The 14994-nt window shown below is 43.9% G+C and overlaps 1 protein-coding gene across 3 annotated transcripts in view; it reads left to right on the forward strand.

Annotated features, from left to right (window-relative positions):
- Positions 1 to 14994, forward strand: part of CASKIN1 (CASK interacting protein 1) — a 363406-nt gene that overhangs the window by 201348 nt on the left and 147064 nt on the right. For all 3 annotated transcript variants that reach the window (XM_077449355.1, XM_077449357.1, XM_077449356.1), the window contains exon 2: positions 6786 to 6837. In XM_077449355.1, coding sequence (XP_077305481.1) covers positions 6786 to 6837 — 52 coding nt within the window. The remainder of the gene's footprint in view (positions 1 to 6785; positions 6838 to 14994) is intronic.

Below are 14994 nucleotides of genomic sequence, written 5' to 3' on the forward strand. Positions count from 1 at the left end.
TTCCACATTTTCTTAGTCCTTATGTCAGCTCGTAATGAGAAGGAGACGGTACATTTGCCATACTGTAGTTTGGTATTAAAGAAACCCTAACCCCCCCATATTTTTCTTGTTTCCTTTGCATTTTTTAATGTAAACATTAATGGATACGTGTATAAGCCTAGCCTTGGTACAGAAAGAACATTTAAACACATTCTTGGCAAAATATATTCCATAACATCTAGGAAATGTCTAGTGAGGCCCACAAGGTATTTTGTGGATGGTTCTCTTGATCCTTTACTACTTCTTGCAAATATCTTAATCCTAGTCTTTCTATAAATCAGGCTTTTTTTAAACTGAAGGAACCCTTAAAAAAAAGTTTGAGATCTTGGGGAACCCCTGGAATTTTTTTTTTGATCTCCAGCTCACCGGACATTAGTGTTAGGAGTCCATTAAAATTATAACAAAAGTTATAGATGTACGTTGTCTGAATAGAAATCCCTAAAATTAAAAGGATTTCTAATTTACGTGGCCAACTCAATCCAGTAAGAACTTTACTGAGGATAGAGCTTTTGCAGGAAACAGCATAACAACAAGTTAATGAAAATAAAGAGCCCCTTAATTATCCCAGGCTTGTGTAATCATAAGTGTTAAGTAAAAAGAATACAGAAATAATTACTAATTTTTATGAGCACCTCATTAAACCAGGCCTGTCTAATCACTGGTGTCAAGTAGAACGAATGAAGAAGTAATGTTTTATTTTACATGGGCACCTCTGGGTCTTGAGCTGTTCAATATGTGGTCCTTCAGGTTTCCTCTTTGAGTACTAGGAGCACTTCATTAAACTGGGCCTGTCTATATACATGTGTTAAATAGAAAGAATAAAGAAGTAATGCCTTGGTTTACGTGGGCACCTCTGGGCCCTGAACTGTTCAATATGTAGCCCTTTAGGTCTCTTCATTGGCTACTAACCTAAAAACAGGAGCCATCCTTCTGTCCTGTGCTTCCATGTGTAAAACTCTTCTCTGAAGCCCCTTACACACTATCAGTTTTTCTGCTGAGTGTAGTGCAAGGGCCTGCCTGATTACATACAAATTTAAACTCCTCATATTATATGGTTTTGGTTAGGGGTGCAACGGATCAGAGTCACGGATCGGATCATTTTTCGGATCAGCAAATAATAATTGAATTTGCAAAAACCTGTGAAAATTCCACCACCATATAGTCCCCACTGCAGTATACATCTCCCCCACTGTAATATCCACGTCATCTCCCCCAATGTAATATTGGCTGAGCATGGATGGGTATTGCTGGGTATTGGCAGGGTAAGTATTGGCAGGGTATTGCAGAGTATTGCAGAATATTGGCAGGATAAATATTGGCAGGGTATTGCAGAATATTGGCAGGATAAGTATTGGCAGGGTATTGCAGAGTATTGGCAGGGTATTGCAGAGTATTGGCAGGGTATTGCAGATTATTGCTGGGTATTGCAGATTATTGGCAGGGCATTGCTGGGTATTGCATATTGGCAGGGTAAGTATTACAGAGTATTTGCAGGGTAAGTATTGCAGAGTATTGGCAGGGTAAGTATTGGCAGGGTAAGTATTGCAGAGTAAGTATTGGCAGGGTATTGCAGAGTAAGTATTTGCAGAATATTGGCAGGGTATGTATTGCAGAGTATTGGCAGGGTATGTATTGCAGAGTATTGGCAGGGTATTGCTCGGATGGCTGTGGCTGCCATCCGATTTCTCCCCTCCACTGTACAGATCAGTATAGAGAGGGGAGAGAGGAACCAACGTCATCATGACGCCGGTTTGTTTACAGGTGATCGCTCCGTAATTTTTCACTTTGTAAACCCCGACGGGTATACCAAGATGGCCACCGCTCCGGAACTAGGCCGTGGCCTTTCCTAAGGCCGAGACCGCGGAGCGCTCCGCGTATAGCGCCGTGTGCCCATCCGAGTGGGGTGACCCGTTCGGATCGCGGATCGTGCCGATCCGTTGCACCCCTAGTTTTGGTAAATCTGAAGGAAAAACTCAGCAGAAAAACTGATAGTGTGATAGGCTTTCTTCCATGTTTGATAGTGTCTGCAGTCAGAACTTTAGAAGTAGTGTTGGGTGGATGTCAATCTACCCGGCATTACTCAGAAATCCATGCAAGTAGGGCACTGAAGCCACCATTGAGCTGATATAAATCTGCGCCAATGTTGGCTCGTGGCAGGACCTCTGAGGACTTCTACCTGGTTAAGAAACATTGGTGTAAGGAGTTACATTTCTGCATAGCCAGCATATGGCCTGGCTTATGGCAGCAAGTATGTCAGGAGTGGCACACAGCTACCTAGTCATCATTGGCAGAATGGGTCCATAGAACCAAAACCAAGCTGCCAGTAGAGTAGGATGACAGTCTATTGGTTCTGTCTTCTAGTCATTGGTTTTAGGTGTACATTTTTGGCAAACTGTCTTTTTCATTCTCCCTGTTCTGAAGTGTTTTGTGTGGCTATATGATCTGGTCTTGTTACTTTGTGTTAGGCCAGATTCACACCTATGCATATCTTAGTGCTTTTGCATTTTGCAGATTTGCACTACAGTTCATTTAACATTGTTTCCTATGGAACACGTTCTGTAGTACAAATCTGTAAAATTCACAAAGCACTAAAAATACGTAGGTGTGAATCAGGCCTTAAAGCTGACCAGTAGACATGTGCAGAACTAAAACATTTGTTTAGTTTCAGATCGATTTGTTAAGTTACTAATTTCATTTAGTTGCATTCATAATGACATTTGTTTCATTTAGTTGATTCATTTTCAATCAGATTGAGATTTTTCCAATTGATTCAAAGTTTTCGAATCAAATTCAAAACAAAAATATCAAATCCAACTTTAATGATCCAAATTCATTGTGAAGAATAGCTTGTACTCGAAAATTCGAATTTCGGAAGACAGCCATATTCTATATATTTTTTGCTTTTGCATTCTATTCTAATGGAAATTTGAATTTTGGAAGACGGCTATATTCTTTCTATTTTATTTTATTCTACTCTATTTCTTTCTGTTCTATTCTTTTTTATTCTATTCCTTTATTTTCTATTATATTTCTTTTTCTAATCTATTCCTATATTTTCTTCTCTGTTTTTATTCTATTCTTTTCTATTGTATTCTTTTCATTTTTTACTATTGTGTTCCTTTATTTTTTATTCTATTCTTTTATTTTCTATTCTATTCTTTTATTTTCTATTATATTATATTCTTTTCAAAATTAGAATTTCAGAAGATGGCTATATTCCAACACTAATACACGGTGCGGAAAGTTCAAAATCTGGTGCAGCTGTGCATGGTAGCCAATCAACGTCTAACTTCAGTTAAACTTTGACAAAAGAACCTGGAAGCTGATTGGTTTCCATGTATAGCTGCTCCAAATTTTGCACTCTTCAGTTTTAATAAGTCAACCCCACAGTCTTTGAAGGAAATCGGCAATAGTCAATATGTTTCAAATGTTTTTGAATTTGATTTAGTTTTCAAATTTTGGCTCAAATTCTATTCAAGTTCAGATAATTTGTTATTTCGGACAAAAGTTTGCTTTGTTATTTCAGATTTATTTAAATTGGTTACTGTTGTAATTCAGAAATTCAGATACATCGTATTCTTCGAATAACAAAAAATTTGCCCATGTGTCGATTGAGAACGAAATGAACACCACATGTCTGCTGCTAGGGAAGGCATAAGACAGTTGGTCTGGTAGAGGGTGAAGGTATAAATCTGGTCCTGTCTGTCTGATATTTGTGTGGTTGGTCAGGTAGGTGTAGGGCAGAGGTCTAAAACTGACGGCCCTCCAGCTGTTGCAGAACTACAAGTCCCATCATTTGTGTGCCTGTGAGAGTCATGCTTGTAACTGTCAACATTGCAATGCCTCATGGGACTTGTAGTTTGGCAACAGCTGGAGGGGCGCCAGTTCCAGACCCCTGGTGTAGGGAAAACAAGAGCACCACTAAAGGTGGTCAAAAATGATTTATTTAATCATAGAAGTCAAGAGACAATAAGCCATCATGCTTCAGATGCTATAAGGTTTCCGCTTCATCGGGTATTAAATGCTGGTTGGAATAGAACGTTGTACTCATGTGGGTTAATATTGGATCAGTTCAACTCAGGAAAAGGCCCCTTTCAAACTGGGGCGTTTTTCAGGCGCTACAACTCTAAAAATAGTGCCTGAAAAATCTTACCCCTTTCACTCCAGTGTGAAACCCGTTGGGCTTTCACACTGGAGCGGTGCGCTAGCAGGACGGTGAAAAAAGTCCTAATAGCCGCATCTTTGGAGTGGTGAAGGTGCGGTGTATTCACTGCTCCTAAACCGCTCCTACCCATTTAAATCAATGGGGCAGCGCAGCTATACCGCCGGCAAAGCGCCGCAGCAGTGGTGCTTTGCGGGCGGTTTTAACCCTTTTTCGGTTTTAACCCTTTTTCGGCCACTAGCGGGGGTAAAAACTGCCCTGCTAGCGGGCGCATACTGCCGCTAAAACGACGGTAAAGCGGTGCTAAAAATATTGCCGCTTTACCATCGACGCCGCTCCCGCCCCAGTGTGAAAGGGGCCTATCTTGAATAAGTTATATGCCTCTGGGATTTTTTATTGATGAATGTTACTGGGGCACATGCAGAGAAAGGTTTACTACTTTGAAAGGGGGAAGACCGTTTTTTTATTTTTTTTGATTGCAAAGAAATTTTCCAACATGCTTCTTGTTCAACAGCCACTTTAGAAAATGTAAAGCATTTGCATCATTTGCTTTTATTGGGACTTGTATGGCCACCCTTTAAAGCAGCCAGTCAAAATTGTGGGCGACTATTGCTGCTTTTGTTTATGAATGTGGCAGCTGTCAATCTTAGCCTTCCATCACTACCAACATGGAAAAAGAAGCCGCAAGTTAGGAGTCACAGTAATGGCAGCCGCCATTCCTGTTTCTCAACTCCAGTCCTCAAGTACCCCCAACAGGTCATGTTTTCAGCAGTGGCGGCTCGTGTTTTTTTTGGGGGGGGGCGGTAATGAACCAACCCTCCCAGCCAGTGAACTCATCCAGTGTCACCCCCCCCCCCCCCCGTGCGGCCAGCAGCACGGACGCACACAGCCACCCCAACCCCCATCCAGGAGGACCCCTGCCTGCTGTCTGCCTGGCACTTACACCATCTTAGTGGCGGGTCAGGCAGTGGGTAAATGGCAGCAAGATATGTCCCAGGTGCGGCTCTGTTTCCTCTCATAGAGACGCCATGCATCTCTTCTCTCCTCCCTGCAAGACATCCAATAGGATCACTTGTACTGTCAGTCAACCAGACCCACTTCCCGATTGGCCGGGAGGAGGATCAGTGTTGCAACAGCAAATATTAATTTGCTGTTGCTGCACACCTGAGTGGGCTCCGTATGCATCTTCAGCGTCCCGAGCCCACCCTATTTTGAAGCCTATGAGAGCCTTTGGCTCTAATTAGGTGTTTAAAAAAAAAAACACTGGCCGCTGTAAATCATGTGCCCAGTGCCCAGTTCCCGAAAGGGGCCGGTCACATGAATAGGGTGCTATGCATGAATCTACCCACTGTATATAGAGGGTGGAGAGGGGGCGGCGCCCGAGCGCTGCTAATGGACGGGACGCCACGGGTTTTCAGGATTTCCCTCAGATAAAACGGCTGTGGTAATTACTAAGGCAGTGAAGCGGATCAAATCACCTGTGCAAAATAATGGAAAGCCTAAAAGCATGACCTGCTGGAGATGCTTGAGGACTGGAGTTGAGAAACATTGCTCTACAGCAGGGCTTTTTTTCTAAGAGAATAGGTACAGGAACTCCCCCCTTCTGAGTACCCCCATATCTCTGACCCCTACTCTCCTCTGAGCACCATCTCTTGGTTCCACCCCTACCAACCTCCAAGGACTACCCCAAGTATCATTTTTTTAGTGCTAAATAATTTTTACACGTAGCGAGCGAAGCAAGCCCACGAGGGGCTCTGTTACAAAGTGGTCTCTTACAACAGTGTTGGAACGCAGGCGCAGTGTACAGCTTACTCACAGGTGTTTCGGCTATTTTCGGCGTCTCCGTTGTGGCTCGCGCTGCGCCTACGCAGTGCAGGGGGGTCATTATCCGCCGGGTGGACCTTTCTCAGCAGAATACCGGCCGCTCGGCTGTCACATGCCGCCCGTCTGGCTCTCTTATGCTGGTCGCCCGACTCGTTCATGCCCGTCTGCCCAGATGTCTCATGCAAAGCCACCCGTGGCCCAGCTGCAGAAAGGCCACGGCCCGGTAGTGAGAAGACCCCTGCTCTACATTGAAAACAATGTGTATACTTGCTAAACCTCTGTTAATTGTGGCAACTCATTTATTTATTTTTTTCCTTTGCGTTCCACATTACACACGCAATAACGCACACGAATGGTTGCTTGTTAATGCACTTCAGCAGTGTGAATCTACAAAAACCATCTAGCTGGTTCTTATTAATAGGGAGAAAGAAAGTGCTGTCTAGTGCCCGCCATTGGGCACAGGTGGTATTGCGGCAGGCTATGTGTACTGCTAAAATACTGCATATAGACCCTGGTCTGTAGGAGGTGTACACATACTCGCCCACCTATTTAGCTGTGTATTTACTTTTCCCCGGTAGTTTTATTATCCTTTGCTACGTCTTAGCAACTTTGAAGCTCGAAGTAAATATACTGCTATAATAGAATGCCATTATTTTGTGGTTGCTGTGCAGGTGTTCTGTATCAGAGGCTGTGTGATGAATCACTAATTGAGCGATACAGCTGTTCTCAATCGTATCTTTTCTCTTTTTCATTGTCACAGAGCTCCTGGGTTCTGCAAAGAGAGTGAATGTAAATTTTCAAGACGCGGATGGGTAAGTAAATTACTCTATTTCCAGTTAAATGATCACATCCTCTGTGCAGACTGTGCCGCTGGTTTTAGAAATGAGTAGAATGTTTCAAAGCAAGCTGGCGATAAAACTTAAAGCAGACCTGTCCTAAACCCGCGCTGATCAAACTAACCATGTGAAGACATCCTACGTTCCACCAAGACCCCCTCTAGTGGTGCAGCTCCCTCCCAGGGTTGCTGTTAGAAATCATGGGGGCCCCATACAACCTACCTGACTGGACCCCCCCCGGCATGTGGGTACAGGTGTAAGGCCCCTTTCACACTGGGGCTTTACCGCCGTTTTAGCGGCGGTCTGCGGCCACTAGCGAAGTGGTTTTAAAAAGGTTTAAAACCGCCCGTCGTTTTAGCGGCGGTCTACGGCCACTAGCGGGGTCGTTTTAAAAAGGGTTAAAACCGCCCGCAAAGTGCCGCTGCAATTGGCTAGGGTCAATGGCTAGGAGCGGTTTAGGAGTGGTGAATACCCCACTCCTTTCACCGCTCCAAAGATGTGGCTAGCAGGACTTTTTTCACCGTCCTGCTAGCGCACCGCTCCAGTGTGGAAGCCCCTCGGGCTTTCACACTGGAGTGAAAGGGGCCGTTTTTTTCAGGTGCTATACAGGCGCTATTTTTAGCGCTGTAGCGCCTGAAAACCGCCCCAGTGTGAAAGGGGCCTAAAGCACCACCAAACAGTATGAATTTGGGCCACTTACCCACACCTGCACATAGGTCCCCACTGTCCCTGATTTCGAGGGACTATCCCTGAGTTGGCGTAATGTCCCTCTGTCCCTCTTTCCCCCTCATTTGTCCCTCATTTTGGTCTGATCTATAGAGATGTATATAAAATGCACTTTTTATCTATCAAAAAGTGTTCTCCAGCGCTAAACCTTTCATCTGATATCTAAATTGCTGCATTTGTAAATTCCAAAAGCCAATATAAAGGAACAGTAGTGGTAAAAAAAAAAGCACTTGTGTGTTTAGCCAATCTTGTTTTTTTTTATACAATTCTCCTTTAAGGGGCGTGGCAAGGGGTGTGTCCTATGCCTGTGTGCTTTTGCTGATAGGTGTCCCTCATTTCCATCTCAAAAAGTTGGGAGGTATGCCTGCATAGCTGTCAAACTAGGACCTGTGGCTGTGTTAGTACAGCTGCTGTGTCTACATAGAGCGGGGATATGTAATTAGCAGACCTCCAGCTGTTGCAAAACTATCATGCCTCTGCCTCTGGGTGTCATGCTTGTGGCTGTCAGAGTCTTGCTATGCCTCATGGGACTTGTAGTTCTGCAACAGCTGGAGGTCCGCTAATTGCATATCCCTGACATATAGTAAGAGGTAGCTCTAGCTGCACAAACCACTTATTCACATGCTCAGAGTACCAAGCGATTGAGGACATAGATTCCTCAATCCCCTTTTCTGCAGCCTCAGCAGCACTGCAGAATGAATGAACAGGAAACGTTCTGCACAGATGCTCCTTGTTCACAAAATGAAGTGTAGTAAACACAATTTACTATGCTTCAGTTATAAATGAACACAGGGATGATTGGTATCCGTTGCTTACTGTATTCATTCAGGAAATGAAGGGGCCAGTAAACTTGACGTGTTTACTGACACTGTTTACTGCCCACCCCCTCGCCATTCTGACACCCAGCAACGCTTTCAGGATGACAAACAGGGGGATCGGAGAGGCAGGAAGAGAGAGCCTGATTGTGGGGAGTGATCAGAATAGCGGGGGGACACAATTACTGGAACCAAGCGAAGAAGAGGAGAAGTTGGTTGCGATGGGGAAGTCCTGTCAATTGAAAACATGTAAATTGCGACGTGTTTTGCTGCATTCTAAATGCATTTCATACAGAAAAAAAATGCAAAGTACTTTTGTTGACTGCCGTAAAATGGACTGCACTGATCTTCTCCCTGCACCCGCTGTCACTTTTCAAAAACAGCATGGCTGTGTGGGTGTGTGCAGATGTGCCCACGCACTCTTGTCATTCATTCATAGGAATCTGTGAATGAGAGAAATACAAATCCATTCTTCCACTGTGGCAGATGGCTTGTAGCTCTCAGTGATCTGCGAGGGCACTGGGCACTGCTTCTAGTTCATTCACAAGCAGCTTTTAACCACTCCAGCCCCGGAAGGTTTTACCACCTTAATGACCAGGCCATTTTTTTGCACTGTATCCAAATAATTTTTGATGATCTTTTTTTTTCCCACAAATAGAGCTTTCTTTTGGTGGTATTTGATCACCTCTGTTTCTATTTGTTGCGCTATAAACAAAAAAGGAGCGACAATTTTGAAAAAAAAAAAAAGATTTACTTTCTGCTTTAAAACATATCCAATAAAAAAAAATCCAATTTCTTCATCAATTTAGCTCAATATGTATTCTGCTACATATTTTTGGTAAAAAAAATCCCAATAAGCGTATATTGATTGGTTTGCGCAAAAGTTATCGCGTCTACAAACTATGGGATATTTTTATGCCAATTTTCTTTCTTTTTTTTTTTTAATGGTAATTTTCAGATGGACTGCGACATTGCAGCGGAGAAATTGGACACCTAACTGACACTTTTGACACTTTTTGGGGAACCAGTTACATTTATTAAAGTGATGAGTGCTAAAAATGTGTTACTGTATTAATGACACTGGCAGGGAAGGTTAACATCACGGGTAATCAAAGGGTTAAATGTGGGCTTAGCTGGTGCTTGCTAACTTGGTGGGAGGTTGCTCTGACCGGATGAAGTTCCTTCTCTCAAGCTCTCTCGTCTCCTCCTCCCAAGCTCGTCTCCAGGATTTCTCCAGAGCCTCTCCCATCCTCTGGAACTCGCTACCTCCACTGATCCGGCTATCCCCTACTCTTGCTACCTTCAGGCGATCCCTGAAATCTCATCTCTTCAGGGAAGCCTATCACGTCTCCAACTTACCTCCTACCACTTCCATCAGCTCGTTACCCACAGTTATAACCTTTTGTAACACCTGCCCCACCCTATTAGATTGTAAGCTCTTCTGAGCAGGGCCCTCTTAAAGGGGTTGTAAAGTTATTTATTTATTTTTTTAAATCACAAACATGTTATACTTGCCTCCACTGTGCAGCTCGTTTTGCACAGAGTGGCCCCAAACCTGGTCTTCTGGGGTCCCTCGGTGGCTGTCTCAGCTTCCCCCAACAAGTACTTCTCACGTTCATGCGAGTTCCCTCGCATGGTGAGAAGCACTTGCGGGTGCGCTCCCATGATACAGTCGGCGGCTATAGCCGCTCGCTGTATCACTCGACTCTGCCCCTGGTGCGCCGCGTCATTGGATGCGATTGACAACAGCGTGAGCCAATGGGTGTGCTGCTTTCAATCTGTCCACTCTAGCCAATCAGCGTCCAGGCTGAGCGGCGTAGAGGACGTCGGGGGCGAGCGCGGGACTTTCAACGGGTCAGGTAAGTAAAACGGGGGGGCTGGGGGCGCCGGCACTGTCAGATGTTTTTTCACCTTAATGCATTGAATGCATTAAGGTGAAAAGATATTTACCTTTACAACCCTTTTAATCCTCTTGTATTTTATTGTATTGTTACTGTAATGTCTCCTTTTATATTGTAAATCGCTGCATAAATTGTTGGCGCTACATAAATCCTGTATAATAATAATAATAATAATGAAGACAGAGATTGGTGTTCCCGCTTAGCAGGAACACAAGATCTCCATCTTCTTCTCTGTCAGCATAGCTCCCAACTGTCCCTGATTTCAAAGGACTGTCCCTGATTTGGAGCAATGTCCCTTTGTCCCTATTTCCTTCTCATTTGTCCCTCATTTTGGTCTGATCTCTATAGTTGTATATAAAATGTACTTTTTATCTTTCAAAAAGTTTTTCCCAGTGCTAAACCTTTCATCCAATTTCTAAATTGCTGCATTTGTATATTTTAAAAGCCAATATAAAGGAATAGTAGTGGTAAAAAAAAGTCCTTGTGGATTTAATTAACCTTTTTTTGGGTTAATTCTCCTTTAAGGGGGTGTGAAGGGGGGCGTGTCCTTTGCCTACATATATTTGTTCGTAGGTGTCCCTCATTCCCATCTCAAAATGTTGGGAGGTATGCTGTCAGAACGGCAATCTGCAGATCGCCATTCTGCCTCTCTGGGGAACGATCATGGATGACCGGCGGACATCGGCATACTGATTGTCATCCCCTGTGTCCAATAACCGAGCGATCCCCAGGGTCTTTTGCACAAATTGACATACAGGCACATTGTTTCACGCAATAGAGCTGACCTGCCGCAGAAAAAGCGCGGTGGGCAGTCGGCAAATGGTTAAACAGACATCCCGTACAAAGGGTTGAAAGCAGTAGGGCTTGTCTGCAGGAGCATGACATTGCACCCGTGATCATGAGTGCAATGCTTTGCAGGCATCTGCTGGAAAAAAAAAATAAATGCACATTTTTTTCTGCAAAAATATGTGAATTTTCTTATTTTTTTCCCAAAAGGTGAACTTATGCTTTAAAGGATGTAATAAAATAGAATTAAACTTCCGCGAAGAAGAAAAAAAACATTTGGCCCCAGGAGATTTTGGTCATAATGTGCTAGCATGTGCAGCCTATTAGCACATTATTGTAGCCTTACCTGGCTAATGGTCCCCTTTAGTGCTGTGCTGTCAGTGCTCACGCTGGTCACGGGCACTCTTTAAGCTGCGATGGCTCAACTCCTATGCATGCACCCAGGAGTCACATTGTCACGCTTGTGCCATAAATGTACGCTGAGCTGCATGTGCGCTGCTTAGTGTAGACAAATCCTGACAGGCAAGGACAATAGCTTATGTTTTTTTTTTTCTTTTTTTACATTTAATTCTGCTTTAATTATTACAGAAAGGCACTAATTTGTGTCTTTTATAGCTGCCTAGAGTTCAGCTTCAAGGGCTCGTTAACAGTAACATCGCTCTTTGAAGAGCGATCCACAGTGGATGCGTTATGGTGCCTCCTCACTGTCTGTTCTAATAGCTGAATGCCCATTCAGCAGTGCGTGTGGTTGCAGGGGTGTTTGCAGCGTAGCTCTAATTATGTGTTCAGTGGGTGGCAGGGCCACAAGTGGTGGGCAGGTGGGGGGGGGACCACAAGGAGGTTGGGAGAAGGGGGTGCTGGGAGGGGGAATTTGGAGGCGGCAGGGGATAAGACTTGTTCTGGGAGGGGAAATTTGGGGAGGTGTTGGTGGTTTGAGGGTATTTATGTTGGGATGGGGGATGCGGGAAGAAGATTTGTGCTAGTTGGGGGAATTTCTTTGTGGGGGGGATTGTGCTAGTTGGGGGAATTTCTTTGGGGGGGTTGTGCTAGGAGGGGGAATTTCTTTGGGGGGGGGGGATTGTGCTAGGAGAGAGAATTTTTTTGGGTGGGGTGGATTGTACTAGAACTGGGAATTTCTTTGGGGGGGGGGGGATTTGTGCTAGCAGGGATTATTGGGGGTGTTTGTGCTAGTAGGGGAAATTTTGGGGGGGATTTGTGCCAGGATGGGGGAGGATTTGTGCTGGAAGAGGGGAGGTGGGGGGGAGGAAATTGAAAGGGTAGGAGAGAGAATTTGTTTTTTGGGGGGGGATTTGGGCTTTGGCCATATGGGGAATGTGAGGATTTGAGCTAGGGGGTTGGCTTTTAGAACTTACAAATCAGATGAAAGGTTTAGCTCTGGGAAACACTTTTTGATAGATAGAAAGTGCATTTTATATACATCCAGGGGCGGACTGACCATTCGGGCACTCGGGCACTGCCCAAGGGCCCCATGCCACTAAGGGGCCCCATCAGGGTTGCCAGCCTCAATAAAACCAGGGACAGTATGTAAAAATCTGTGTTTAAAAAAAAAAAAAACAAGATTATAGCTGCCCCGCCTCTCCAGTACCCTTTCAGTGTGTGTATTCTGTGTGTGTATATTGTGTGTCTGTGAGTGTATACTATGTGGCCCCATAATGTCCCATTGCCCAGGGCCCCATAATCTCCTATTGCCCGCAAGCCTCATGAGTTGTCAGTCCACCCCTGTATACATATATATAGATCAGACCAAATGAGGGACAAATGAGGAGGAAAGAGGGACAGAGGGACATTGCTCCAAATCAGGGACAGTCCCTCGAAATCAGGGACAGTTGGGAGCTATGCTAAAGGTTTTTAAAGGCTGACAGGTTCTCCTTAAGTTTTCAATGAGCGGTATTGCCTGCCATAGCTCTAGAAGCACAGCGTCTATTAATTTACTGTTGTCAAGTACTAGCCTGCCCTCCAGTTCCAGCCCCCGTGGTATTATAGCGACAAGCATCGCTGTTATTAACATCTGCAGCCAGGAGATTTGCAGTCACAGGATGCTGATTATTTTTTAACAGGTTCAAGATCTCTTTGCTTCTTTAGGGCAAATCTTATTTGGTAGATGCGTGAGATTTGTAGTCATCAGGGAGACCGGTGCAGATAGTCGCAGGTTGCCCCTGTGAAACGTGTTGTCACACCAGTAACAGCGTACTTCACCAAACAAGACAATGATAAAGCCCTGAACGGAGCTGACGTCCCAGTGCCAACACAATGTCCCAATACACTGCATGTATGGCACATGTTGGTTTTAATAATCACGCATCTTATCTAGATTTTGGAATTGATGATAGTTTCTGCAGGACTAAAAAATAAATAAAAAATCTTCCAGCTAATATGAGAAATGAATCTTATCATATTAATAAGAACTGCTTGCAGTTATATGCATTTTTTAGCAGTTGCAATTCATTTTTCTGTGTTGTATTTAATAGTTTTGCATTTTTCTTTTATCCTTAAAAAAAAATTAAAAATTAAATAAAAATTATGAAATATGAAATTTCTATCACTTGAATGCGTTCAAGAGAACCTGTACTGGGTGCAGAAAATGGGAAGTCAAAATAATGTGAAAGCTAAACTACAAGCACAAAAATGCTCAACAAAAGATATAAATCCACTTTGTATCAAATGCCCTTGAAAATCCAGATTTTAAAGTGGAGTTCCACCCCAAAAAAAAAAAAAAAAAATATTAGTTTGTTTAAAAAAAAAAAATTTGGAGAATTTATTTTACTCACCTCTAAATGCCGGTTGCTAGGGGGTCCCTCATAATTATGCCTCCTTCGGCGCCTGGGCTCCTGACCTCACTTCCCTCGGTGCAGGAAGGGAGATCATCTCTCCCCCCTCCCTCTTGACACGTGACCATTCCCAGATGATTGCGCGGCCAGTGACGGCGTGCAGCGCGGCTCGCGCATGTGCAGTGGGTGCCCCAGCTGTGAAGCCACAGCCGGGCACCATCAGTTAAAATGCCGGCGCCGCCAAGCGGAGGGTGGACGAGCGGGGCTTCGATTCCCCCGCAATCGCTGGACCCTGGGACAAGTAAGTGTCCGATCATTAAAAGTCAGCAGCTGCAGTATTTGTAGCTGCTGATTTTTTTTTTTTTATAAGTGGGAACCGCTCTTTAAGTTAATAAAAAGCTGTGCTTGCCCTTTCTATGTACAAAATAGTACATTCAAAATAGCAATACAATATAAAGTGCTTTTGGAACTTTTTTGAAGTGCAAAGAAACATACAGTCCATTACCAAAAGTATTGGGACGCCTGCCTTTACACACACCTGAACTTTAATGGCATCCTAGTCTTATGGCCCGTACACATGCTCTGAAAATAAGATGATCAGTGATTACTAAAGTTACCAAAATTCTTCTTATTTTCGGACAACTGTACTGATTAAACGAAAATCGTACGATCTGGTATCATATGAGAAAAATTTTCATGTTTGTCCCATCGGATAATATCAGGTGAATTGTTGTGATTGGCTCTCGAAAGCTATGTACTAATGATCTGATTATTGTGTGGTCGCTTCGAAAGCCTTTTTTTTTATCCGCTTTTCAGATCGTGTGTACAAGCCATTAGTCCGTGTCCGTAGGGTTCAGTATTTAGGTTCCTGGGTGTGGGTGTCTCTCTCCCTTTTTTTATTTGCCCAACTGTTGCATGTGATGCCAAAGGTTATTGACTTGTGGGCGTCCTTGCAATCACTGAACGCAACATCAAAAGAAAGGGAGCACTGATCTAGTGCTTTACCAACATAGCCATTGTTATTGAATGGTAAAAAAAGTTATCTACTTACAAACTCTTAGCAAGCATATGCATGTAAATTGGTACGGACGAGACAACCTCAAGGTCCACAGTGCT

The sequence above is a fragment of the Lithobates pipiens genome, unplaced genomic scaffold (assembly GCF_037356315.1).
Source record: "Lithobates pipiens isolate NorthernLeopardFrog02 unplaced genomic scaffold, aLitPip1_a1.2 Scaffold_22, whole genome shotgun sequence".
Lineage (NCBI taxonomy): Eukaryota > Metazoa > Chordata > Amphibia > Anura > Ranidae > Lithobates > Lithobates pipiens.